This window comes from Pongo abelii, chromosome 14 (genome assembly GCF_028885655.2).
Source record: "Pongo abelii isolate AG06213 chromosome 14, NHGRI_mPonAbe1-v2.0_pri, whole genome shotgun sequence".
Classification (NCBI taxonomy): Eukaryota; Metazoa; Chordata; class Mammalia; order Primates; family Hominidae; genus Pongo; species Pongo abelii.
In genome coordinates, this window is record NC_071999.2 from 23,030,949 (window position 1) to 23,058,176 (window position 27,228).

The window sequence follows — 27,228 nt, forward strand, 5'->3', positions numbered from 1 at the left end:
CTCGTCCTGCTACAGAACCAGGGTCTACCTTGGCAAGGGATTCCACACTGAGTCTCCTCCTGAGAAGCCTGCTCTCAGGGGTTTTGAGGAAATTCATGGTCAGTAAACTGTGTCTCAGGAAATTGTTCCTCTCATGCCATTAGTACCTCTAATGCATCAGTCAGGATAAACAAGATTATGATGCAATAACAAGCAACCTCCATTCTCCCTCTCTTTGTTTTGTTTTGTTTTTTGGAGATAAGAATCTTGCTCTGTTGCCCAGGCAGGAGGGCAGTGGTGTGACCTTGGCTCACTACAACCTCTGCCTCTTGGTTCAAGCAATTTTCCTGCCTCAGCCTCCTGAGTAGCTGGGATTACAGGCATGCCCCACCACACCTGGCTAATTTTTGTATTTTTAGTAGAGACGGGGTTTCACTATGTTAGCCAGGCTGGTCTTGAACTCCTGGCCTGAAGTGATCCACCAGCCTTGGGCTCCCAAAGTGCTGGAATTACAGGCATGAGTCATTCTGCCTGGTGAACCCCCCGTTCTCCATAGAGAAATCAACACAACGCATCCACAACAGCCTTGGATTAGTCTGCACTGGAAACATCCAGAGTCCTGTGGCACAAAGAAAAGAGACATGCCCGGCCACTTACTGACTCTGAAAGTTTCTGCTAAATAATGACACGGGTTCAGGCTGGTCGTGGTGGCTCACGCCTGTAATCCCAGCACTTTGGGAGGCCGAGGTGGAGAGATCACGAGGTCAGGAGATCGAGATCATCCTGGCTAACACAGTGAAACCCCGTCTCTACGAAAAATACAAAAAATTAGCCAGGCGCGGTGGCAGATGCCTGTAGTCCCAGCTACTCAGGAGGCTGAGGCAGGAGAATGGCATGAACCTGGGAGGTAGAGCTTGCAGTGAGCTGAGATCGCGCCACTGCACTCCAGCCTGGGTGACAGAGCAAGACTCCCGTCTCCGAAAAAACAAAAACAAAAATTAGCCGGGCGTGTTGGCATGTGCCTGTAGTCCCAGCTACTCGAGAGGCTGAGGCAAGAGAATCGCTTGAACCAGGGGGACGGAGGTTGCGGTGAGCTGAGACTGCGCTACTGCACTTCAGCCTGGGAGGCAGAATGAGACTCCATCTCAGAAAAAATGCTTTCTTCCAACTTACACAAGCCGGAAGAAGAAAATGTCATTTATTTTCATGGTAGGAGATTTATGCCAAGATTTTACACCAGGTGGAGACCTGTACCAGCTCCCTCTGCTCCCATCTCCCAGAGTTCTAGGAATTTACTCTTGCACACTGGCTCTTTCATGTCTCTTGGACTTTGCCTACGGAGGTCTCTCTGCCTAGCACGCCTTCTCTCCATGTCTCACTGTTATCCTCCCGCTTTATTTATTTATTTACTTATTTATTTTTATTGTTTGAGAAAGTGTCTGACTTTGCCACCCAGGCTGGAGTGCAGTGGCGTGGTCACTGTTGAGTGCAGCCTCAAATTCCTGGGCTCAAGAAATCCTCCCGTCTCAGCCTCCCAAGTAGGTATGCGTCACCACACCCAACTAGTTTTTTAATTTGTGTGTGTGTGTTTGGTAGAGATGGTAGAGATGTTGCCCAGGCTGGTCTCAAACTCCTGGGCTCCACTGATCCTCCCACCTAAGCCTCCCAAAGTGCAGAGATTACAGGTATGAGCCACCACACACACCCAGCCTCTCCATCTATTTTATTTATTTATTTATTTCTGAGACACAGTCTCCCTCTGTGCCCCACACTGGTGTGCAGTGGCGCAATCTTGGGTTCACCGCAACCTTTGACTCCTGGGTTCAAGTGATTCTCCTGCCTCAGCTTCCAGAGTAGCTGAGATTACAGGCGTGCACCATCACGCCCAGCTAATTTTTGTATTTTTAGTAGCGATGGGGTTTTGCCATATTGGCCAGGCTGGTCTCAAACTCCTGACCTCAAGGGATGCACCTGCCTCAGCCTCCCAAAGTGCTGAGATTACAGGCCTGAGCCACCATGCCCTGCTACTGCACCCAGCTACTCAAGGCAAATATGGAGCCAACATACTTGACTATCTGCAGGGGTCCACCCAGGGTAGGGGAGATGTGAGCACTGGCGTCGGAGGGAGCCCAGCTTATTGGCCCAACTCAGAGATAGACCCATTTCCTGGTGGGCATAGCACTCCAAGGCTTGTCACTCACAGCCTCTGCAACTCCAAGTCTTGGTATGCCTGAAACCCATACTCCACAAGAGCAAGCCTTCACTGAGCACCTAGGGTGGGACAGATAGGCCAGGGCTGAGCACGCAAGAGGAAGGAGACCCAGACTTTGCCTTGAGGAGATCACATTCAGCCAGGGACAGAATTACTCCAGAGTGTCGCAGACAAAGGGACCAAAGCCTCTGATTTTCTTTTCTTTTGTTTTTCTAATTTTTTTGAGGTGGAGTTTCACTCTTGTTTCCCAGGCTGGAGTGCAATGGCATGATCTCAGCTCACTGCAACCTCTGCCTCCTGGATTCAAGTGATTCTCCTGCCTCAGCCTCCCATGTAACTGGGATTACAGGCACCCGCCACCACACTCAGCTAATTTTTTGTATTTTGAGTAGAGACAGGGTTTCACCATATTGCCCAGGCTGGTCTCAAACTCCTGACCTCAGGTGATCCACCCACCTAGGCCTCCTAAAGTGCTGGGATCACAGGTGTGAGCCACCGTGCCTAGCCGTCTCCAATAGAAGGAGGCAGAGAGAGGTTTGGCACCCAACAGAAATGAGTTTAAATCTTGGTTCCCCTGGTTCTTGGCTCAAGCTTCTTTGGTGCCCAGTGTCTTCCTATGAAAGGGAATGAGAGGGGTCTGGGGTTGTGACAAAATCATGTTTCTAGTGCTGGGCAAGGTGATATGCACCTGTAATATCAGCAACTCAGGAGCCTGAGGAGGGAGGATTGCTTGAGGTCAGAAATTCCAGCCCAGGCCGGGCGCAGTGGCACATGACTGTAATCCTAGCACTTTGGGAGGCTGAGGTGGGCAGATCACCTAAGGTCAGGAGTTTGAGACCAGCCTGGCCAACGTGGTGAAATTCCGGCTCTACTAAACATACTAAAAGTAGCTGCGCATAGTGGCGGGCAGCTGTAGTCCCAGCTACTCCCAACCTGGGAGGCAGAGGTTGCAGTGAGCCGAGATCATGCCACTGCACTGCAGCCTGGGCGACAAGAGCAAAACTCCATCTCAAAAAATAAAAAAAAAAATAAAATAAATGAAAAAATAAAATAAAAATAAAAATAAAAATAAATTCAAGCTTAGCCTGGGCAACATAGGGAGACCCCATCTCAAAAAAAAAAAAAAGGCCAGGCACGGTGGCTCACACCTGTAATCCCAGCACTTTGGGAAGCCAAGGCGGGTGGATCACCTGAGGTCAGGAGTTCGAGACGAGCCTGGCCAACATGGTAAAATCCTATCTCTACTAAAAATACAAAAACTGGCTGGACGTGGTGGCACATGCCTGTAGTCCCAGCTACTTGGGAGGCTGAGGCAGGAGAATTGCTTGAACCTGGAGGCAGAGGTTGCAATGAGCTGAGATCACACCACTGCACTCCAGCCTGGGCATCAGAGTGAGACTCTTATCTCCAAAAAAAAAAAAAGTAGTCAGGAAGAGACATCAACAAAAATTGGTGATGAATGGGGTAGCAGTGGCACTGGGGAACAAAAGGGAACAGATATTTTGCACTGCAATTGTCATCTCATTTCTTTTCTTTTTTTTTTTTTGAGATGGAGTCTCCTTCTGTTGCCAGGCTGGAATACAGTGGTGTGATCTCGGCTCACTGCAACCTCTGCCTCCCGGGTTCAAGCGATTCTCCTGCCTTAGCCTCCCAAATAGCTGACACTACAAGCACATGCCACCATGTCCAGCTAATTTTTTTATTTTTAGTAGACACAGGGTTTCACCATTTCAGTTAGGATTGTCTTGATCTCTTGACCTTCTGATCTGCCCACTTCATCCTCCCAAAGTGCTGGGATTACAGGTGTGAGCCATCATGCCTGGCCAATTGTCATCTCTTTTCAATATTGAGCACATATGGGTATGCTGTAAAGGAAATTTTAAAATCTCAGGATCCCAGCCCCCCATCTTCTTATGCAAAAGAGAAAGTCATTGCAACACCCTTTTCCAAATGAATAGCTGTTCCTAAGATCATGTAACAGCCAGATAGATGTCTACTCAGCAAGAAAAGGCCTCAGGCATCTGGGAAGGGCTGCACCCCATAGATCATTCATAAGTAAATTATGTGCTGGCCTCCTATAATCAAGGACATGACAATGTTAATGTTAGGTCTACAAACTTTTTTTTTCTTTCAGATGGAGTCTCCCTCTGTCACCCAGGCTGGAGTGTAGTTGCGCAATCTGGGCTCACTGCAAACTCTGCCTCTCAGGCTCAAGCAATTCTCTTGCCTCAGCCACCCGAGTAGCTGGGATTATGGGCGTGTGCCTCCACACTGGGCTAATTTTTGTATTTTTAGTACAGATGGGGTTTTGCCATGTTGGCCAGGCTGTTTTTGAACTCCTGACCTCAGGTGATCCACCCGCCTTGGCCTCCCAAAGTGCTGCAATTACAGGTGTGAGCCACTGCACCCAGCTGAGTAAATTTCTTGATTGCACAGAATGTATGGTGATATTGGTGGACTTAAGGACATTGAATTGTTTATCAGGAATAAAGTATTATTGTGTTTTCTGGGGTCCTGGATAATGCTGTAGCATTCAGGGTAGATTGAGTAAAAAAAATGTAGAGATGGTTTCCTAGTTACTTGTTTTTGCTTCTAATTTTCATTCGTTTGCTATTTATTCTCTTCTGGCTTTGCTTGTGTATGCATATATATAAAATCATTATGATTATTATTATTTTTAGTTTCTAGTGGAAGGCTTTTATTTGGTTCTGTGAACAGTCATTTTATTTCCTATGTATTTCTAGCAAGTTGTATTCATTCCATTGATCTAGAATTCCTAGGCTGCCTTTGTTGGGCCTGCAGGAATTAATGGAGCATAGCAGCTTTTTAGTTTTTATATTTATTTTTTGAGACAGAGTCTCACTCTGCCGCCCAGGCTGGAGTGCAATGGTGCGATCTCAGCTCACTGCAGCCTCTGCCTCAGAGGTTCAAGTGATTCTCTTGCCTCAGCCTCTGGAACAGCTGGGACTACAGGTGCCCACTACCACACCTGGCTAACTTTTTGTATTTTTAGTGGAGATGGGGTTTCATCATGTTGGCCAAGCTGGTCTCAAACTCCTGACCTCAGGTGATCCATCTGCCTTGGCCTCCCAAAGTGCTGGGAGTACAGGCATGAGCCACCCCATCCAGCAAGTATACTTTCATAAATAGAATTTGAGTCATATTTCTGTCTCTGCCTAATTTCTCCAAAATTTGTAAACTATTTGTGAATATTCTTAATTCATGACAATGTGTTTGTTGGCATACAGTTGAACAGGGTCCCCAGGGCCGATCAGGGAGAGAGAGCCCAGAAACTTGACATGTTAGCACTACTGTAACTGCTCAAGGGGTTGACATTGCCCACTGCCTAGACAGAGCCGATTCATGAAGACAGGTGAATTGTAATTGACCAACATGGTGAAATCCTGTCTCTACTAAAAAAATACAAAATTAGCTGAGCATGGTGGCGGGCACCTCTAATCCCAGCTACTTGGGAGCCTGAGGCAGGAGAACCAGTTGAACTCGGGAGGCGGAGATTGCAGTGAGCCAGGATCGTGCCATTGCACTTCAGCCTGGGTGACAGAAAGAAATAAAGAAAGAAAGAAAGAAGAAAGGAAGGAAGGAAGGGGAGAAAGAGAGAAAGAAAGAAAAGTATCAGTGCTAACCCAAGCGGGACAAAAAATTAATTGAATACCAAAAAAATACTTTGCTAAATTTTTATGTTAAAACAGCTGATACCGAAATTGTTTAGATAAACAGTTTGGTTTTTGTTGTTGTTGTTTGTTTTTGTTATTTGCTTATTGCTTTTTTGAGACGGAGTCTCAATCTGTCACCCAGGCTGGAGTGCAATGGCGTGATTTTGGCTCACTGCAACCTCTGCCTCCCGGGTTCAAGTGATTCTCATACCTCAGCCTTCTAAGTAGCTGGGATTACAGGCACCCACCACTATGCCTGGCTAATTTTTTTGAATTTTTAGTAGAGACGGGGTTTCTCCATGTTGGTAAGGCTGTTCTTGAACTCCCAACCTCAGGTGATCCACCTGCCTCAGCCTCCCAAAGTGCTGGGATTACAGGCATGAGCCACCATTCCCTGCTAATTTTGTATTTTTTAGTAGAGACAGGGTTTCTCCATGTTGGTCAGGCTGCTCTGGAAATCCCCACCTCAGTTGATCTGCCAGCCTCGGCCTCCCAAAGTGCTGGGATTACAGGCATGAGCCACCACGCCTTTTTTGTTGTTTTTGAAACAGGGTCTCACTCTGTCGCCCAGGCTGGAGTGCAGTGGAGCAATCTCCCCTCACTGCAACCTCCTCCTCCTGGGTTCAAGGGATTCTCCCATCTCCTCCCAAGTAACTGGGATTGCAGGCTTGTGCCACAATGCCCAGCTAATTTTTTGTGGGCTCGCCCAGCCTAGATATACAATTTGAATGAACTCCAAGGTCTAAGTCAAATTACCTATGATTACCCATTAGGTATCAGTGCTATGTACATAAACTGGAGAAACAACTGATATTCAAGAGCACGTAAGTCCGATGTTAACCATGGACTCATGGAGAATCAAGATGGTCACCTTGTCCTTCCTGACTCCTTAAAGTGTTTGTTATTAAAGGTTCTGCAGTTGGGCGTGATGGCTCACACCTGTAATCCCAGCACTTTGGGAAGCCGAGGCGGGTGAATCACCTGAGGTCGGGAGTTCGATATCAGCCTCACCAACATGGAGAAACCCCATCTCTACTAAAAATACAAAAAATTAGCCGGGTGTGGTGGCTCATGCCTGTAATCCCAGCTACTCGGGAGCCTGAAGCAGGAGAGTCGCTTGAACCCAGGAGGCGGAGGTTGTGGTGAGCCGAGATAGCATCATTGCACTCCAACCTGGGCAACAAGAATGAAACTCTGTCTAAAAACAAAAAACAAAGGGCTCTGCCTTCCATGACTCATCATGGAAAAGATAAAATGATCTAAATTAAGTATGTATTGGTGTGCTGACTTATAAATTGCTAAAATAGTTCACAACCAATGTTTCGTTTGTCAAATCCATGTTCCTGGGAAGACAATCAAAGCTTCAGGTGCATTTGGCTACCTCATGGGCCGTTTGAACATTTCAGTTGTCAATTGTCATTTTCGATGCATGTTTTCTGGTTGCTTTCCCATGCAGGAGGGCTGATATTACAACAGTAGATCATTATGGTACAGAGTATTTTCACCAGGTACTGAAAGCTTTTTATGGCTCACTGACTGGGGACAATCAATTCCTTCACAATCTAGAACCTGAAGATTGGATCTTCTGAGAACATCAGAGAAAGAATGTCCTTGCCATCCACACTACAGCAAAACTTTAGGACCTTGAACTTTGGGTTCATAATCTCACAAAAGGGAAGTTTTTCACCGGAAGAAGATGGCATCCTTGATGTGAGCAGCTTTTCCCAAGATCACAGATCAAGACTTCTCGTTTTTTTTTTTTTTGAGACAGAGTCTTTTTTTTTGAGACAGAGTCTCGGTCTTGTTGCTCAGGTTGGAGTGGAATAGCGCGATCTTGGCTCAATGCAACCTCCACCTCCTGGGTTCAAATAATTCTGCTGACTCAGCCTCCTGAGTAGCTGGGATTACAGGTGCCCACCACCATGCCCGGCTAATTTTTTTGTATTTTTAGTGGAGACAGTGTTTCACCATGTTGGCCAGGCTGGTTTCGAACTCCTGACCTCAGGTGATCCACCTACCTCGGCCTCCCAAATCGCTAGGATTACAGGCATGCGTCACCGTGCCCGGCCTTGTGATAGTGTCTTACTCTGTCACCCAGGCTGGAGTGCAGTGGTGCAATCTTGGCTCACTGCAACCTTCGCCTCCCAGATTCAAGCGATTCTTGTACCTCAGCCTCCTGAGCCGCTGAGACTACAGGCACGTGCCACCGTGCCTGGTTAATTTTGTGTGTGTGTGTGTGTGTGTATGTGTTTGTGTGTGATGGAGTTTCGCTCTTGTTGCCCAGGCTGGAGTGCAGTGGTGCAATCTTCGCTCACTGCAACATCTGCCTCCTGGGTTCAAGCGATTCTCCTGCCTCGGGCTCCTGAGTACTTGGGATTATAGGCACCCAACACCATACCCGGGGAATTTTTTGTATTTTTAGTAGAGACGGAGTTTCATCATGTTGGCCAGGCTGGTCTCGAACTCCTGACCTCAGGTGATCCACCCGCCTCGGTGTCCCAAAGTGCTGGGATTACAGGCGTGAGCCCTGTGCCCAGCCTCTGTCTCTCTCTCTCTCTCTCTCGACTAGAGAGACTGACCGGGGACAATCAACCCTCTCCAGACTGACAGAGAGAGAGAGGGAGAGAGAGAGAGAGCGAGAAAGAGACAGAGTCTGGCTCTCACCCAGGCTGGAATGCAGTGGTGTGATCTTGGCTCACTGCAACCTCCGCCTTCCGTGTTCAAGCGATTCCTGTGTCTCAGCCTCCCAAGTAGCTGGGATTGTAGGTCCGCACCACCATGCCCGGCTAATTTTTGTATTTTTAGTAGAGAGGGCTTTGCCATATTGGCCAGGCTGGTTTTGAACTCCTGACCTCAGGTGATCCGCCAGCCTGCGCCTTCCAAAGTGCTGGGATTACAGGCGTGAGTCACCGCGCCCGGCCAAATAAAATAAAATGTTAAAGTAAATTCAGGACTACCCCTCCTCCAAGTCTTCTGTCCCCTTTGGGCGCCCACGTGAGCGGGGGAGGGGCTGGGGGAATAATAACATCAAAAGAGCGCCTTTTCCTCCCTTATTCCGAGGAGACTTCCCTGGGCCTGACTCCCGGTCCTGTCCTCAGCGCCCCGCGGCCTCTCCAGCCCCTTCAGTGGCCAAGATGCAGAGATCAGGACGCCTTTGCGCCGCCCCAGGTGCCCGCCCCTAGCTGCCTCCGCCTGGGCCCCGACGGAAGGTGAGGTCGGGGGCCGGGCCGGGGCGTGGCAGCCGGGGTGTGTGTACCCTGGGCTTGGTGCCTCCGGTGGCCCGGCAGCACCGTCCCACCTCTGCCACCCTCCGATGGGTCCACTACCTGTGTGCCTGCCAATCATGCTGCTCCTGCTGCTGCCGTCGCTGCTGCTGCTGCTGCTTCGACCTGGCCCCCGGTCCGGCGAGGGTGAGTGAGGAAGGGGCTTTCCCGGAACTCAGGCGTTCCGGGATTCCTCCAGCCCTTCCTAGGGACCCAGCAGCCCTGCCTCCCATCCCTCTCCAAGTTCCTAGTTGCCCTAGAGCCCCCAGCTCGCTCTTCTAATGCTCACCCACACTGTGCGCCCCAGCCTTCTGCAGGGCGCCCCACTCACTCCTCCCAGGGACCCAGAACTAGCCCAGTCCTTCCCCAGGGGTGCAGAGTCCTCTCCTGGCTCCCTCCCCTAACCGGCTGTGACCCTTTCCGGCAGCCCGGGACCCTCCCGGTTGTCCTGATCTGGGGTCCGCGAACTTATCCTTCATTTCACCTGTCCCTGAGATGTGAGACACCAGAGGGTGGGAGGAGCAGGGGCAGAAAGGCCCGGCTTGGTGGTGGGAGAAGAATATATCGTGCCCCTGTACAAGAAACCCCTGTGACAAAAAAAAAAAAAAAAAAAAAAAATAGAACATACTGCCCCTATCTCACTATCCATCCTTTGGGGTCACTGTAGAGAGGTCCCCTGGGTGACTGCCTATTTCTGGGGTGCACAGATACATGTACCTGCAGAGTACTATGCAGACACTGCCAGCACACAGATGCGGAGGCACAGCACCAGCCCCAGACTCACCTGGCCCTCAGGTGTGCAGCTCGCCGTGTGCGGCTCCCACAGGCAAAAATACTGAGATACCGCTAGGGGGACACAAGCACACACAGCTCAAGGATACCCGGGACCGCACTCAGGACAATTCAGATGAGCCGTGTACACACACACACACACACACAGAGCCGCACAGACACACATATGTGCACATAGACCCAGGGGCTCACAGGATGCACAGACAACCCTGGCCCTCCCCGAGGAGGCTGCAGCGGGCAGACAGGGCAAACAGACCCTAGCGTGACCTGCCCCACCTATGTTGGCACAAAGGGAGTGTTTGGCTTGGTTATAAGCACAGTGCTGGATGCCCGCCCCATGCCTAGAACCCTCCCTCTATAGGGCTGTTGCTAGGGCTCTGAGATACCAGAGAGTGGTCAGGGAGGGTGGCAGGGGAACCTTTGGGGACAGCTTCAGGGTATGGTGTTGGGACTGGGACATTGTCAGGGTGCTCAGAGAGGGTGTGTTCCCTGGGTCTTGATGGATTTAGAGGTCAAGGGACCATTTCTGGAAGCTCACTGTGTGCCAGGGCAGCTTATATCAGAGCTCAGCATTTTTTTTTTTTTTTTTTTTGAGACAGAGTCTCACTCTTGCCCAGGCTGGAGTGCAGTGGCACGATTTCGGCTCACTGCAACCTCCACCTCCCGGGTTCAAGAGATTCTCCTGCCTCAGCCTCCTGAGTAGCTGGGACTACAGGCATGCGCCACCACACCTGGCTAATTTTTGTATTTTTAGTAGAGACAGGGTTTCACCATGTTAGCAAGGCTGGTCTCGAACTCCTGACCTCAGGTGATCCACCTGCCTTGGCCTCCGATTGTGCTGAGATTACAGGCATGAGCCACTGCGCTTGGCCAGAGATCTGCTCTGGAAGACACCCCATGCCGGAGGGCACTGCCACAAGCAGACAGTATGGCGAGGGTCCCTATGGCCACCTGGCAGGCAAGGTGGATTCTGAAGGGAGGTGGCCTGGGAGCAGGCTGAGGATGGGGTGAGGGCATTTGAGCAGCAGAGTGTCTGCGTGAGGGGGCATAACTGGAGGAAGAGTAAATGACTCTTGTGTGAGAGGATGAGGGAGGGGTGAGAGGGGCTGACTACCCCCAGGACTTGGGGTGCATTGAGACTCCTTAGCTTTATCCAGACTCGTGGGAGCCATGGAGGTTTGAGGCAGAGGCGTGGGCTGCTGGGAGAGTGACGATCCAGAGAGGAAGGCAAAGCTTTCAACTGCAAATGCCATTTTATTTTCATGTGTTTTTTTTGTTTTTGTTTTTGTTTTTTGAGACGGAGTTTCACTCTTGTTGCCCAGGCTGGAGTGCAACGGCACGATCTCGGCTCACTGCAACCTCTGCCTCCCGGGTTCAAGCGAGTCTCCTGCCTCAGCCTCCCAAGTAGCTGGGATTACAGGCATGCACCACCGTGCCCAGCTAATTTTGTATTTTTAGTAGAAAAAGGTTTCTCCATGTTGGTCAGGTTGGTCTGGAACTGCTCACTTCAGGTGATCTGCCTGCCTCGGCCTCCCAAAGTGCTGGGATTAGAGGCATGAGCCACCGCGCCTGGCCCCAAATGTGTTTTACATTTTCTTCCTCTTTGATTCATCTTTGTCCTCCAACATAAATATGCCACTTTTTCCACTGATTAAAAAACAAAATGGAATTTAAATCTGGCCTGGACTTCTCAAAAAAGTCAGTGTGATGAAAACTGTTCAAGATAAAACAGAAATGAGACTGGGCATGGTGGTTCATGCCTAGAATCCCAGCACCTTGGGAGGCCAAGGCAGGAGAATCACTTGAGGCCAGGAGTTTGTGAACAGCCTGGGCAACATAGTGAGACCCCGTATCTACTAAAAATTTAAAAATTAGCTGGGCATGGTGGTGCATGCCCGTATGTCTGGAGGCTGAGGCAGGAGGATCGCTTGAGCCCAGGATTTGGAGGCTGCAGTGAACTATGATTGTGCCACGGCCCTCCAGTGTTGGTGACAAAGTAAGACCCTGTCTCTAAAAAAAAAGAGAGACAAGATGATCAGGATGAGCGTAGTGGCTCATGCCTATAATCCTAGCACTTTGGGAGGCCAAAGCAGGTGGATCATATGAGGTCAGGAGTTTGAGACCAGCCTGGTCAAGATGGTGAAACCCCGTTTCTACTAAAAATACAAAAATTAGCTGGGCGTGGTAGTGCACGCCTGTGATCCCAGCTACTTGGGAGGCTAAGGCAGGAGAATTGCTTGAACCTGGGAGGCAGAAGTTGCTGCGAGCAAGATTACACCACTATGCTCCAGCCTGGGCAACAAGAATGAGACTCTGCCTAAAAAAAAAAAAAAAAAAAAAAAAAAGATCAAACACAATGCATCAACTTCCCGGAGCCGTATAAACCCTAACCCTAACCCAGGAAGCAGGCAAGCCTGTGTGTGAGTGTTTCCACTCTATTGCTGGTACCACTCGGCTCTGGCAACCCCGAAGGCCACCTTCCCCTAATGTTACTGTGTAAGGAGGAAGAAGCACTGGTTTGCAAGTCAGAAACCTGGGTTGAAGCCTCTGCTTGAGATCCTGCTGGCTGTGGGAATGTGGGGTTACATTTCCCGGCTGGCCTCCTTTCCTACATGTCCAGTGCAGGGGTTCCAGTCACATGCATTAGGCACCATTACATGTCCGAGCTGTGCCAAGATCTAGAAAAATGGCTGGGCTCAGGCCAAGGGGCCTTCTTGTCTGGCAGTGAAAATAAGAGGAGATACCAAGGGCCCTGAGCCTGAGTCTGGAGGGGAAGTCATGAGCACAGGGCAGTGCCAGGGCCCGGGAGCTGCCACAGAGGAGCCCACCTTGGTGACAGACACCTGTAGGGTCATCCGTGATGCCCAGTGCCCAACACAGGGAACTGGACAAACGTTTCATGCATGACTCTTTTTTCCCTTCTTGGCTACCTTGAGGACGTTGATTATAATAGTTAGCCTTTTTTTTTTCTTTTTTTGAAAGTCTTGCTCTGTCGCCCAGGTTGGAATGCAGTGGCAAAATCTTGGCTCACTGCAACCTTCCCCTCTCAGGTTCAAGTGACTCTTCTTCCTCAGCCTCCCTAGTAGCTGGGATTACAGGCTTGCACCACTATGCTCGGCTAATTTTTGTATTTTTCCTACAGGCGGGGTTTCACCATGTTGGCCAGGCTGATCTTGAACTCCTGACCTCAGGTGATCTGCCCGCCTGGGCCTCCCAAAATGTTGGGATTACAGGTGTGAGCCACTGAGCCCAGCTGGATTATAATAGCCTTTTCATGCACCAGGGGCTTTATACTCAGTTATCTCATTTCGTTCATATGAGTTGAAGTCAGCTTATCTGCCATTTCACAGGTGAGGAAACCAAGGCCCAGAGAGGTTAGGAATTTGTCCAAGGTCACACAGCTAGGAAGTAGGATTCAAACCCAGACAGCCAGGCTGTAACACCTAGGCTCGTCTCAGGCTAATGCCCTTCCCAGGGGTCTGGGAAGCCCTGACCTGCAGCCTGTCACCTTTGTTTACCCCCCAGCCTCCAGGATATTACATGTGTACCGGCGTGGGATCCTGGAACTGGCAGGAACTGTGGGTTGTGTTGGTCCCCGAACCCCCATCGCCTATATGAAATATGGTTGCTTTTGTGGCTTGGGAGGCCATGGCCAGCCCCGTGATGCCATTGACTGGTGAGTGCATGCCTGGGACCAGGCCACAAAATCCCTCACACTCTGGGGTAGTCAACGCTTATGAGGAAGTACCCAAAATTGAAGCTGGGATTTGGTCCAGGGAGATCCCAGTGTGCAGTACTACTTTGCAGGCAGGCAGAGGCCTCTTGGATAACATGGCCAATGAGGCCAGATCTTGGTACCAGCTGCCCCTTACCCTGGACTTGGGCTGATTACGTTGCCTTAAAAAATTGGCCAGGAGCGGTGGCTTACTCCTCTAATCCCAGCACTTCGGGAGGCTGAGGCGGGCAGATCACTTGAGGTCAGGAGTTCAAGACCAGCCTGGCCAATATGGTGAAACCCCATCTCTACTAAAAATGCAAAAATTAGCTGTGTGTGGTGGCAGGCGTCTGTAATCCCAGCTACTCGGGAGACTGAGGCAGGAGAATTGCTTGAACCCAGGAGGCGGAGTTTGCAGTGAGTTGAGATTGCACCACTGCATTCCAACCTGGGCGAGAGTGCGAGACCCTGTCTCAAAAGAAAAAAATAATAATAATATAAAGTGACCAGGTGTGGTGACTCACACCTATAATCCCACCACTTTGGGCCGAAGCAGGAGGATCACTGGAGACCAGGAGTTTGAAACCAGCCTAGGCAACATAGTGAGACCCTGTCTCTATATTAAACACACACACACACACACACACACACACACAAAGGCAGCCAGACTATGCACTAGGAACTGCCCTGGGAATCCCTTTGCATTCTCACAAGAATCCCATTTCGCAGATGAAGAAACCAAGGCACAGAAATATTAAGTAACGTGTCCAGGTGTGGGGGCTCACGCCTGTAATCCCAGTACTTTGGGAGGCTGAGGCAGGCAGATCACGAGGTCAGGAGTTCGAGACCATCCTGACCAACATGGTGAAACCCTGTCTCTACCAAAAATACAAAAATTAGCTGGGTGTGGTGGCAAGCACCTGTAGTCCCAGCTACTCAGGAAGCTGAGGCAGGAGAATCGCTTGAACCTGGGAGGCGGAGGTTGCAGTAACCTGAAATCACGCCACTGCACTCTAGCCTGGGGTCTCGCTTTTGCCCACGTTAGAGTGCAGTGGCATAATCATAGTGGCTCACTGCAGCCTCAAATTCTTGGGCTGAAGGGAATCCTCCCACCTCAGCCTCCCAAGTAGCTAGGACTATAGGCATGTGCCATCATGGCGAGCTAATTTTTTGTGTGTTTTTATTTTCTCAAGACAGAGTCTTGCTCTGTTGCTCAGGCTGGAGTGCAATGGTGCAAACATGGCTCACTGCAACCTCCACCTCCTGGGTTCAAGTGATTCTCCTGCCTCAGCCTCCCGAGTAGCTGGGATTACAGGCATGCACCACCATGCCTGGCTAATTTTGTATTTTTAGTAGAGACAGAGTTTCACCGTGTTGGCCAGGCTGTTCTCCAACTCCTGACCTTGTGATCCACCTGCCTCGGCCTCTCAAGGTGTTGGGATTACAGGCATGAGCCACTGAGCCTGGCCTGGTGAGCTAATTTTTAAATTTGTTATAGAGACAAGAGAGACAAGAGTCTCCTTATGTTGCCCAGGCTGGTCTCGACCCCCTGGCCTCAAGTGATCATCCCACCTCAGCCTCCCAAAGTGCTGGGATTACAGATGGGTGTCACTGCACCTGGCCTCTAAGGAGGGTTTCATTATAAACCTACCCTGAAGGGAGGGAATCTGATTTTATGAGAGGGTATAGCCTGGTGAGGCCTGGATGACCTCTGGAGGTAGGGGCTTGTGCCTGGGCTAAGACCTAAGGGACAAAGGGCAGACATGAAGTTGCCCCAGGCAGAGGGCACAGTGTGGGCAAAGTCAGGAAGTGGCAGGGCTTGGATCACTCCAGGAAGAGAGAGGAGTCGTGTCACAGGAGCTCGAGACCCAGACAGTGAGGCAGGCAGGCAGGGACCAAGTTTGGGCACAGCCAGGGAGGCAGGACAGGGCATGGTGGGGCCAATGGAATCATTACCCAAGACGGGGATTTTCAGGGAAACAGCTTAGATAAGGCCAGGCATACAGTAGCTCCCACCTGTAATCCCAGCATTTGGGGAGGCTGAGGTAGGAGGACTGCTTGAGCCTGGGAGTTCGAGACCAGCCTAGGCAACATAGTGAGACCCCGTATCTACAAAAACTTTGAAAAAGGAGTTTGTGTTCCTGTAGTAGTATACTTGGGAGGTTGAGGTGGCAGTATCATTTGAGCCCGGGAGTTCAAGGCTAAAGTGAGATGATTGAGCCATTGCACTCTAGCCCGAGCAGCAGAGAGATATGCTGTCTCAAAGGAAATACAAATTAAAAATCCAGCTGGGCATGCTGGCGTGTGCCTGTAGTCTCAGCTACTTGGGACACTGAGGTGGGAGGATCGCTTGAGCCCAGGAGTTCAAGGCTGCCGTGAGCTATGAATGTGCCACTGCACTCCAGCCTGGGTGGCAGAGAAAGACCCTGTCCCTAAAAAAAAAAAAAAAGAAAAAGAAAAAAAGCTTAGATAAGAGGGTGCTGTGCCTCCCCGGGGGTCTTCAGTCACCCATGGTCCTGGCAAGAGAGGAGGGCCAGGAGAGAGCTTCACCCGCCTGCTGTCCTGCCCATGTGACATCTGCAGGTGCTGCCATCGCCACGACTGTTGTTACACTCGAGCTGAGGAGGCCGGCTGCAGCCCCGAGACAGAGCGCTACTCCTGGCAGTGTGTCAATCAGAGCGTCCTGTGCGGTGAGTCCCCAGCACCACCATGCCACACACCCCGAGTATCCCCCGGGCATCCTGGCATAGCCAGATGATTTCTGTGCCCCTGTTGCAATAACCACTGCTTCCAACTCTCTATAGACCACCCCTTGGGTATATCTAATGTAAGTGACATTTATTTTATTTATTTTTTGAGTCAGAGTCTTGCTCTGTCACCCAGGTGAGAGTGTGGTGGTGTGATCTTGGCTCACTACAACCTCTGCCTCCTGGGTTCAAGCGATTCTCATGCCTCAGCCTCCCAAGTGGCTGGGACTACAGGCATGCACCACCACACCCAGATAATTTTTGTGTTTTTTTCAGTAGAGGTGGGGTTTCACCAAGTTGGCCAGGCTGATCTCAAACTCCCCACCTCAAGTGCTCTGCCCGCCTCGGCCTCCCAAAGTGCTGGGATTACAGGCGTGAGGCATGGTGTTCGGCCCTAATGGGAGTGATCTTTAACACTGAGCACTTGAAAAAGAAAACCCTAAAGAAACCTAATTCTTTGATGTCTGGACGACAAGGAAGAAGACAGAAATGGCATCAGATAATAAACAATGTAAATGTTTATCAGAAAGGGGCTGGGGGTGGGGACCAGAAGGAGGATCGCTTGAGGCCAGGAGTGCATCTCTACAAAAAAGTTAAAGGATTTTTTAACATTGGCCAGGCGTGGTGGCACACATCTGTGATCTCAGCTGTGTAACAGGGCAAAACCAGTCTCAAAAAAAAAAAAATTTTACCTAACCAACCACTTCTAAAGATATATAAAAAAACCCCCTGCAATTAAAAACCTCAGGTCCCTCAGGGCAATCTTACCAGATTTTGAAACAAAGCAATAACATAAGGACTGTAGTGTTTTATGTTTATATTATTTATTTATTGTTTGTTTGTTTTTGGAGTGTGGGTTTTTTTGTTTGTTTTTTGATATTTTTGTTTGTTTTTTTTGAGACAGAGTTTTACTCCTATTGCCCAGGCTGGAGTGCAATGGTGTGTTCTTGGCTTACTGCAACCTCCGCCTCGGGTTCAAGTGATTCTCCTGCCTCAGCCTCCTGAGTAGCTGAGATTACAGGTGCCCGCCACTACACCTGGCTAATATTTTTGTGTTTTTAGTAGAGATGAGGTTTCGCCATGTTGGCCAGGCTGGTCTTGTGCTCCTGACCTCAAGCAATCCACCCGCCTCAGCCTCTCAAAGTGCTGGAATTACAGGCGTGAGCCACTGCATCTGGCCGTGGTATTTATTTTTAAGATTCCATTTTGGGCCGGATGCTGTGGCTCACACCTACAGTTCCAGCACTTTGGGAGGCCAAGGCAGGTGGATTACTTGAGGCCAGGAGTTTGAGAGTGGCCTCAATGGTGAAACCCCGCCTCTACTAAAAATACAAAATTACCCTCGTATGTTGGTGCATGCTTGTAATCCCAGCTACTCGAGAGTCTGATGCAGAAGAATCACTTGAATCCAAGAGGCACAGGTTGCAGTGAGTCGAGATCGCACCACTGTACTCCAGCCTGGGCAACAGAGTGAGACTCTATCTCAAACAATAACAAAAAGAAATAGATTCCATTCTGATGTATGGCATTTTCCATTTATAGTTTCCCTTCAAATAAATAAGAAAGCTAAAACAATGAAAACAACTAGGAAGTGAGTAATGGTACAGGGAGAATGTAGATAAGGCTTGAGTTTCGGCAGCGAGACTCAAAAGTTATCTGAAGAGCTAGTCATGATCCAGACCACTAGTTACATCCCTTTTTTTCTATTTTCTGTTACTTGAAAATAGACATAACAGGCTCGGTGCTGTGGCTCACTCCTGTAATCTCAAGACGGACAGATGGCTTGAGCCTAGGAATTCAAGACCAGCCTGGCAACATGGTGAAACCCTATCTCTACAAATAATATGAAAACTAGCACGGTGTGGTGGTTTGCACCTGCAGTCTCAGCTACTTGGAAGGCTGAGGTAGGAGGATCACCTGAGCCCAGAGAGGCTGAGGCTGTAGTGAGCCAAGATTGCACCACTGCACTTCAGCCTGGGCAACAGAGTGAGATCCCGTCTCAAAAAAAAAAAAAAAAAAAAGAGTAAAGAAAAAAAGAGGCTGGGCGTGGTGGCTCACAACAGTAATCCCAACACTTTGGGAGGCTGAGGTGGGCAGACCACGAGATCAGGAGTTCCAGACCAGCCTGGCCAACATGGTGAAACCATGTCTCTACTAAAATACAGGTGGGTGCTTTTAATCCCAGCTACTCAGAAGGCTGAGGCAGGAGAATTGCTTGAATCCAGGAGGTGGAGGTTGCAGTGAGCCGAGACTGCACAAATTCACTCCAGCCTGGGCGACAGAGTGGGACTCTGTCTCAAAAACAACAACAACAACAAAAAAGAAAATAGACATAACATAAAATTAACTATGTTAAAGTGTATAATTCAGTGATACTTAGTATATTCACAATGTCATCCAACCACCACCTAAACATTTTCATCACTCCGCCTCGAAAAATCCCTTTCCCCTTAAGCAATCTGTTCCCATTCCTCCCTACCACCAACACCTGGTAAACTTACCAGGTTACCAGTTTTCTATCTCTGGATTTACCCTGTCTAGATATTTCATATAAATAGAATCATACACTATGTTTCTGGCTTCTTCACTTAGTATAATGTTTTTGAGGTTTGCTCATTTTCTTTCATTCTTTTTTTTTGACACGAAATCTTGCTCTGTCACCCAGGCTGGAGTGCAGTGGTGCCATCTCGGCTTACTGCAAACTCTGCCTCCCGGGTTCAAGCGATTCTCCTGCCTCAGCCTCCTGAGTAGCTGGGATTACAGATGTGCACCACCATGCCTGGGTAATTTTGGTATTTTTAGCAGAGATGGAGTTTTACCATGTTGGCCAGGCTGGTCTTGAACTCCTGACCTCAAGTGATCTGCCTGCCTCAGCCTCCCAAAGTGCTGCGATTACAGGCATGAGCCACCACACCCATCCTGTTCATGTTGTATTAATAGCATGTGTCAGTACGTCATTCCTTTTATGGCTGAATAACATCTGCTGCATGGATAGATCACATTTCGTTTATCCATTCATTCAACGATGGGCATTTGGGTTGTTTCCACCTTTTGGCTTATGTGAATAGTGCTGCTATGAACATTCATGAACAAATACTTATTTGAGTACCTGGTTTCAATATTTTGGAGTATATACCTAGGAGTGGAATTGCTGGGTCATACGGTAATCCTGATTTACTTCTCTTGTTGAGACAGGGTCTTGCTCTGTCACCCAGGCTGGAGTACAGTGGCATGATCATGGCTCACTGCAGCCTCAAACTCCTGGGCTCAAACTATCCTCTTGGCTCACCCTCCTGAGTAGCTGGGACTATAGGTGAGTGGCACGATGCTGGGGTAATTTTTTTGAGACAAAGTCTCACTTTGTCACCCAGGCTGGAGTGCAGTGGCACGATCACGGCTCACTACAACCTCTGCCTCCCAGGTTTTAGCGAATCTCCTGCCTCAGCCTCCTGAGTAGCTGGGATTACAGGTGCCCGCTACCACACCCAGCTAATTTTTGTATTTTTAGTAGAGACTGGGTTTCAACAGGTTGGTCAGGCTGGTCTCAAATTCCTGACCTCAAGCAATCCACCCGCCATGGCCTCCCAGAGTGCTGGCATTACAGGCATGAGCCACTGTGCCTGGCCAAGTGCCCAGCTAATTTTTAGCCTTTTTTTTTTTTTTTTGAGATGGAGTCTCACTCTTTTTGTCCAGTCTGGAGTGCAATGGCGTGATCTCGGCTCACTTCAGCCTCCGCCTCCTGAATTCAAGCGATTCTCCTGTCTCAGGCATGCGCCACCATGCCCGGCTGATTTTTATATATTTTCTAATAGAGACGGGGTTTCACCATGTTGGCCAGGCTGGTCTCGAACTGCTGACCTCATGATCCATCTGCCTTGGCCTCCCAAAGTGCTGGGATTACAGGTGTGAGCCACCACACCTGGCCATTTTTAAACTTTTTGTAGAGATAAGGTCTCCCTATGTTGCCCAGGCTGGTCTCAAAATCTTGGCTTCCAGCAATCCTTCTGCCCCTCTGCCTCTGAAAGTGCTGGGATTACAGGCATGAATCACCATGCCCAGTTAAGAGTTCTTTATATATTGTGGATACTGACTCACCAGATATGTGATTTGCAAATATTTTCTCCCATTATGTAAGTTGTCTTTTCTCTTCCTTGATGTGTCTTTGCACAAAAGTGTTTAAGTTTGATGAAGTTCAATTAATCTGTTGTCTTTTGTTGCTCATGTTTTTGGTGTCCTTAGAATTCACTGCCAAATCCAAAGTTATAAATATTTACCCTTAAGTTTTCTTCTAATAGGTTTATCATATTTAACTCTAATATTTAGGTCATTGATCCATTTTGAGTTAATTTTTGTCTACGGAGTGAGGTAGGGGGTTGAACTTTATTGTTTTGCGTGTTGTTATCCAGTTATCTCAGCCCTCTTAGTTGAAGAGACTCTTCCCCATTGAATCATCCTGCTACCTTTGCTGAAAATCACAGCCAGGAGTGGTGGCTCACACCTGTAATCCTAGCATTTTGGGAGGCTGAGGCAGAGGGATTGCCTGAACTCAGGAGTTTGAGACTAGCCGGGGCAGCACGGTGAAACCCCATCTCTACAAAATACAAGAAAAAATTAGCCTGGTGTGGCAGCATGCACCTGTAGTCCCAGCTACTTGGGAGGCTGAGGCAGGAGAATTGCTTGAACCTGGGAGGTGGAGATTGCAGTGAGCAGAGATTGCACCACTGCACTCCAGCCTGGGCAACAGAGCAAGACTCCATCTCAAAAAAAAAAAAAAAGAAAGAAAGAAAAAGAAAATCACTTGGCTCTAGATGGAGGAGGGTTTCATCACTTTGAGCTAATAACTTGACTTCTCTTAACCTCAGCTTCCTTACCTGTAAGATAGGTGTTGTGAAGATGAGAAAAGGTTTGTAAGATGAGAAACAGATTTTGTTTTTGTTTTCAGATGGAGTCTTGCTCTGTCACCCAGGCTGAAGTGCAGTGGCATGATCTCTGCCCACTGCAAACTCTGCCTCCTGGGTTCAAGTGATTATCTTGCCTCAGCCTCCCGAGTAGCTGGGATTACAGGCCCCTGCCACCACACCCAGTTGATTTTGGTATTTTTAGTAGAGATGGGGTTTCACCATGTTAGCCTGGCTGGTCTCAAACTCTTAACCTCAGGTGATCTGCCCACCTCGGCCTCCCAAAGTGCTGGGATTACAGGCATGAGCCACCGTGTCCAGCTGAGAAACAGATTGGATGGGAATTTTTCTTCTATCTCCTCCTCCCATCCTTATCTGAACTTCTCTCTGACCCCTGCTAACTCCTAGAGAGAATCAAAGATCTGTTCCAACTCTTGATTAAAACTCCGGGTTGTGCTGACTTGGTCTGCTCTGGTGGCAAAGAGGCTATTGTAAGCGTTATTAGAAGTATGTTTTTATTTTTATTTATTTTTTGAGACAGAGTCTTACTCTGTAGCCCAGGCAGGAGTACAGTGGAATGATCTCAACTCACTGCAACCTCTGCCTCCCGGGTTCAAGTGATTCTCATGCCTCAGTCTCCTGAGTAGCTGGGACTAGAGGTGCGCGCCACCATGCCGGGCTAATTTTTTTGTATTTTTAGTAGAGACAGGGTTTCAGCATGTTAGCCAGGCTGGTCTTGAACTCCTGATCCATCCTCCTCGGCCTCCCAAAGTTTTGGGATTACAGGCATGAGCCACCATGCCCGGCCTACTTGAAGTATGTTTTTTAAGATCTTCAGCTATATCTTCTTACTACGGATTAGAACTTGGCATAAGATCAAATCTGAATTAATATGATGATATAATCAGTTTTTAGGCCTGAACATGCCCCAGGTATCATCTCATCCAACCCTCTCATTTAGAGTTGGGGAAAACTTGTAATTATGGGTTGAGCAATGTGGATTTTCTAAGCCAAATCAATTATTTGCAAACCTTATATTTTTGGAAATGGTACTTCAGGTATAGAAAATTATTAGCTTATGATCCCACCTTTTCCTCACTAACCTAAAATCTCAATTAAAATAAATCCTGTTGTTATGATTCTATTAATCTGAAATTCTATTAACTGTCACTCTAAAACTTTAACCATAGCAAGATAACAAAAAATAACCCCATATATGTATAGGATATTTTGACATTTACTGTTTTACATATTCCTTAATATAACCTTTATGAACTAGAAATGATTTTGTTTCCATTTTATAGATGAAGAAAATTAGGCCCAAAGAGGTTAAATGAATTGACAAAGGTCAAAGAGCAACTCAGTAAGTGACAGTACATCTTTAAGTGTTGCCAGATATTAATGTACTGACTAAATACTAATACAGTTTTTAATAATAAAAGCATTTAGTTGTCTTATCAGGAGATGATTCATATTATTAAGTCATATAGCTTCCATTAGCCACACATTTTGATAATTCCATTCCTCAACCTTGGTAGTTTATAGAGAATATATTATAAGTCTTCTAAGTAATGTGGCTTAGCATATCAGGATTACAAGGACTTTAACACATGAAAAAGCCAATCCTAAGTGCCAATACTCTTTAAAACAGAAACATGGCTACCAAGAATTTAAGGAAGAATCAACAACAACCCTTCCCAAACTATCCCAAACATTTAAAGAGGAAGGAGCACTTCCAAACTCATTTTATGAGACAAGCATTATCTCATTCCTAAGTTAGATAAGGGTACTACAAAAAAAGAAAGAAAATTACAAACCAGTATTTTTTTTTCCCATCTTACAATATATTCTGATCATCTTTCCAGGTAATCAAATATCCTGCAACATCATTTTAATGGTTGTTTGGCATCATTAGGGCATGAATTAATTGCCAGGCATATACACAGTGCCATTCAATTCATTAGAAAGAGAAGTGTCTCTATTTTTTTAAAAATTTTATTATTATTATACTTTAAGTTTTAGGGTACATGTGCACAATGTGCAGGCTAGTTACATATGTATACATGAGACATGTTGGTGTGCTGCACCCATTAACTCCTCATTTAACATTAGGTAAATCTCCTAATGCTATCCCTCCCCCCTCCCCCCACCCCACAACAGTCCCCAGAGTGTGATGTTCCCCTTCCTGTGTCCATGTGTTCTCATTGTTCAATTCCCATCTGTGAGTGAGAACATGCGGTGTTTGGTTTTTTGTCCTTGCGATAGTTTGCTGAGAATGATGGTTTCCAGTTTCATCCATGTCCCTACAAAGGACATGAACTCATCATTTTTTATGGCTGCATAGTATTCCATGGTGTCTATGTGCCACATTTTCTTAATCCAGTCTATCATTGTTGGACATTTGGGTTGGTTCCAAGTCTTTGCTATTGTGAATAGTGCCGCAATAAACATACGTGTTCATGTGTCTTTATAGCAGCATGATTTATAGTCCTTTGGGTATATACCCAGTAATGGGATGGCTGGGTCAAATGGTATTTCTAGTTCTAGATCCCTGAGGAATCGCCACACTGACTTTCACAATGGTTGAACTAGTTTACAGTCCCACCAACAGTGTAGAAGTGTTCCTATTTCTCTACATCCTCTCCAGCACCTGTTTCCTGACTTTTTAATGATTGCTATTCTAACTGGTGTGAGACGGTATCTCATTGTGGTTTTGATTTGCATTTCTCTGATGGCCAGTGATGATGAGCATTTTTTTCATGTGTTTTTTGGCTGCATAAATGTCTTCTTTTGAGAAGTGTCTGTTCATATCCTTCACCCACTTTTTGATGGGGTTGTTTGTTTTTTTCTTGTAAATTTGTTTGTGTTCATTGTAGATTCTGGATATTAGCCATTTGCCCTTTATCAGATGAGTAGGTTGCAAAAATTTTCCCCCATTTTGTAGGTTGCCTGTTCACTCTGATGGTAGTTTCTTTTGCTGTGCAGAAGCTCTTTAGTTTAATTAGATCCCATTTGTCAATTTTGGCTTTTGTTGCCATTGCTTTTGGTGTTTTAGACATGAAGTCCTTGCCCATGCCTATGTCCTGAATGGTAATGCCTAGGTTTTCTTCTAGGGTTTTTATGGTTTTAGGTCTAATGTTTAAGTCTTTAATCCATCTTGAATTAATTTTTGTATAAGGTGTAAGGAAGGGATCCAGTTCCAGCTGTCTACATATGGCTAGCCAGTTTTCCCAGCACCATTGATTAAATAGGGAATCCTTTCCCCATTTCTTGTTTTTGTCAGGTTTGTCAAAGATCAGATGGTTGTAGATATGTGGCATTACTTCTGAGGGCTCTGTTCTGTTCCATTGATCTATATCTCTGTTTTGGTAAGAGTACCATGCTGTTTTGTAAAGTATAAGGCTTTAGCCTTGTAGTATAGTTTGAAGTCAGGTAGTGTGATGCCTCCAGCTTTGTTCTTTTGGCTTACGATTGACTTGGTGATGTGGGCTCTTTTTTGGGTCCATATGAACTTTAAAGTAGTTTTTTCCAATACAGGCCAGTATTTCTAATGAACATGATGCCAAAATTCTCAGCAAAATACTAGTAAACTGAATTCAGTTGCACATTAAAAAGATCATACACCACGATGACGTGGAATTTCTCCCTGGGATGCAAGAATTGTTTAACATGCACAAATAATAAATAAATGTGATTCACCACATTAACAGAATGAAGAATAAAAATCATACGATCATCTCAAAAGATGTAGAAAAAGGATTTGACAAAATGCAACTCTTTCATGATAAAAACGCTGAATAAATTAAACACAATAAAAGCCATGTATGACAAGCCCATGGTAAACATCACACTCAAAGTTGAAAGGCTGAAAGCTTTTCTTCTAAGATTAAGGAAAAGATAAATTTGCCTACTCTTGCCACTTCTATCTGACGTAGTACTAGAGGGGCTAGCCAGAACAATTAAGCAGGAAAAAAGAAAAGAAGTAAAATGCATCGAAATATGGCAGGAAGATAAATTGTCTGTTTGAAGATAATATGATCTTACTTATAGAAAACTCTAAAGATCCCACCAAATATCTGTTAGAACTAATAGACTAATTCAGTATAGTTGCAGGAAACAAAAATCAACAAGCATCAGTTGTGTTTCTATACACTAATAGTAAACTACCTAAAAAAAATCACTATGGAAAATAGTATGGCGGTTCCTTTGTAAATTGAAAACAGAACTGCCATATGATCTAGCAATATCGCTTCTAGGTATGTATTCAAAGGAAATGAAATCAGTATTTAGAAGAGAGATCTCTACCCCATGTTCATTGCAGCATTAGTTATACTAGCTAATATATTGAAACAGCCTAAGTGTCATTGATGAACGAATAAAGAAATTGACATATATGTATGTGTATATAAGTGTGTGTATGTAAATATAAGTAAATATGGGTGTATATATTCTATATATAATGGATTATGATATTGAAATATTATATGTATAATGGAATATTATACATATAATATATTGGAATATTATTCAGCCACAAAAAGGAAGGAAATCCTTCCATTTGTGAAAACATAGATGAACTTGGAAGACATTATGCTAAGTGAAATAAGCCAGACATATAAAGACAAATACTACATGATCTCATTTATATGTGAAATCTTTAAAAAGTTGAACCAATTGAAGCAAAGAGTAGAAAGGTGGTTGCCAGGGGCTAGGGTTGGGGGAATGGGGAGGTGTTGGTCAAAGGGCACAAACTTCTAGTTATAGGATTAATAAGTTCTGGGGATCTAATATACAGTATGGTGACTATAGTTAATAATACCGTATTGTTTACTTGAAATTTGATGAGAGTACACTTTAATTGTCCTTACTATTACACACTCACACACACACAAAAATGATAACTGAGTGGTGATGGATATGTTAATTAATTTGATTGTAGTAATCATTACACAAGGTATGCAGACATTGCATCATCCCATTGTATACCTTGAATATATAAATGTTTGTCAATTAAATCTTTTAAAATAAAAACCCAGTAAAACAGAAATATGAAGATTTTTACTTTTAGTCTACAGAAAAGTAAATATTTACTTTCCCCACATAATTCTGCTTTCTTTTCATATATAGCTTACATATATGAATCTTAAAGACCTTTAGCACCATGTTTTGGTATGAAAAAGAATATGGGAAGAAGAATATTACAATAAGAAAAATAATGCATTTTTCTTCTCTATGCTACCTCTTGTCATTCAGTTTCAGTGTAACCTAATTCTTATTCTGATCAGAGAAGAAGGAACTGAAAATCAGGATTTTACTAACACCATCGATATCTCCCCACTCTCCGGCAAATGCACAAACACAGTCCTCTGGTTCCTAATGATGCATTTCACAGATGAGTTTCCCTGGCTGCTCTCCATGCAGATGATGAATAAAGTAGCTTTTGTTTTGAGAGATTTATTTGGAAGACCTCTTAATTAAACGCTATTTGGAGGCGGATACGTATCTTTGGAAGGTGAAGAAAAACATGCTGATAAAATAGCCATCAAGGAAATGTGCCACTGACAAAATCTAACATGGTCTGTCTTCAAAGAACACATTTAAAATACAGAAACACACACACATGCACAGGCACACACGGGAAGGAGAGAGGGAAGGGGGAGAGAAAAAGACAGAGGAAGGCTGGAAAGAGGAATTAATTTTAAAAAGACCTTTGAAACCACATTTAAAATATATGAAATTCCTAACCAGAGTAATCATCACTTCAAATATGGCTGAGTGTTGAAAAGTCAAACCAAGAGGTCTGCCTGTTTGTTCTGATGGTGGGATGCTGGGGTGGGGAAGAGATGATGATGTTGCAAAAATTACCCAATTCTTTAAGGGGGTCTAGTAATTTTGCTTTTTTTAATCTTACAGCTTGGATGAATGGGTTTATAAAATGAAAAGGAAGA

At 46.3% G+C, this 27,228-nt stretch overlaps 1 protein-coding gene across 1 annotated transcript; it reads left to right on the forward strand.

Annotated features, from left to right (window-relative positions):
* The first annotated feature begins 8,474 nt into the window (after window positions 1-8,474).
* On the forward strand, window positions 8,475-26,727 carry LOC134759878 (group 10 secretory phospholipase A2-like). Its single transcript, XM_063714841.1, has 4 exons — window positions 8,475-9,275; window positions 13,446-13,596; window positions 16,219-16,325; window positions 26,534-26,727. The coding sequence occupies exons 1-4, from the start codon at window positions 9,179-9,181 to the stop codon at window positions 26,542-26,544; spliced, it is 366 nt and encodes a 121-aa protein (XP_063570911.1). The 5' UTR covers window positions 8,475-9,178; the 3' UTR covers window positions 26,545-26,727.
* Window positions 26,728-27,228: the final 501 nt, after the last annotated feature.

Bases quoted from the DNA above. Each gene is read 5' to 3' on its own strand.
- LOC134759878 (XM_063714841.1), top strand. From the start codon at position 9,179: ATGGGTCCACTACCTGTGTGCCTGCCAATCATGCTGCTCCTGCTGCTG. The intron at 9,276-13,445 runs GTGAGTGAGGAA...TTTACCCCCCAG, and splicing joins TGGCCCCCGGTCCGGCGAGG to CCTCCAGGATATTACATGTG. The intron at 13,597-16,218 runs GTGAGTGCATGC...TGACATCTGCAG, and splicing joins CCCCGTGATGCCATTGACTG to GTGCTGCCATCGCCACGACT.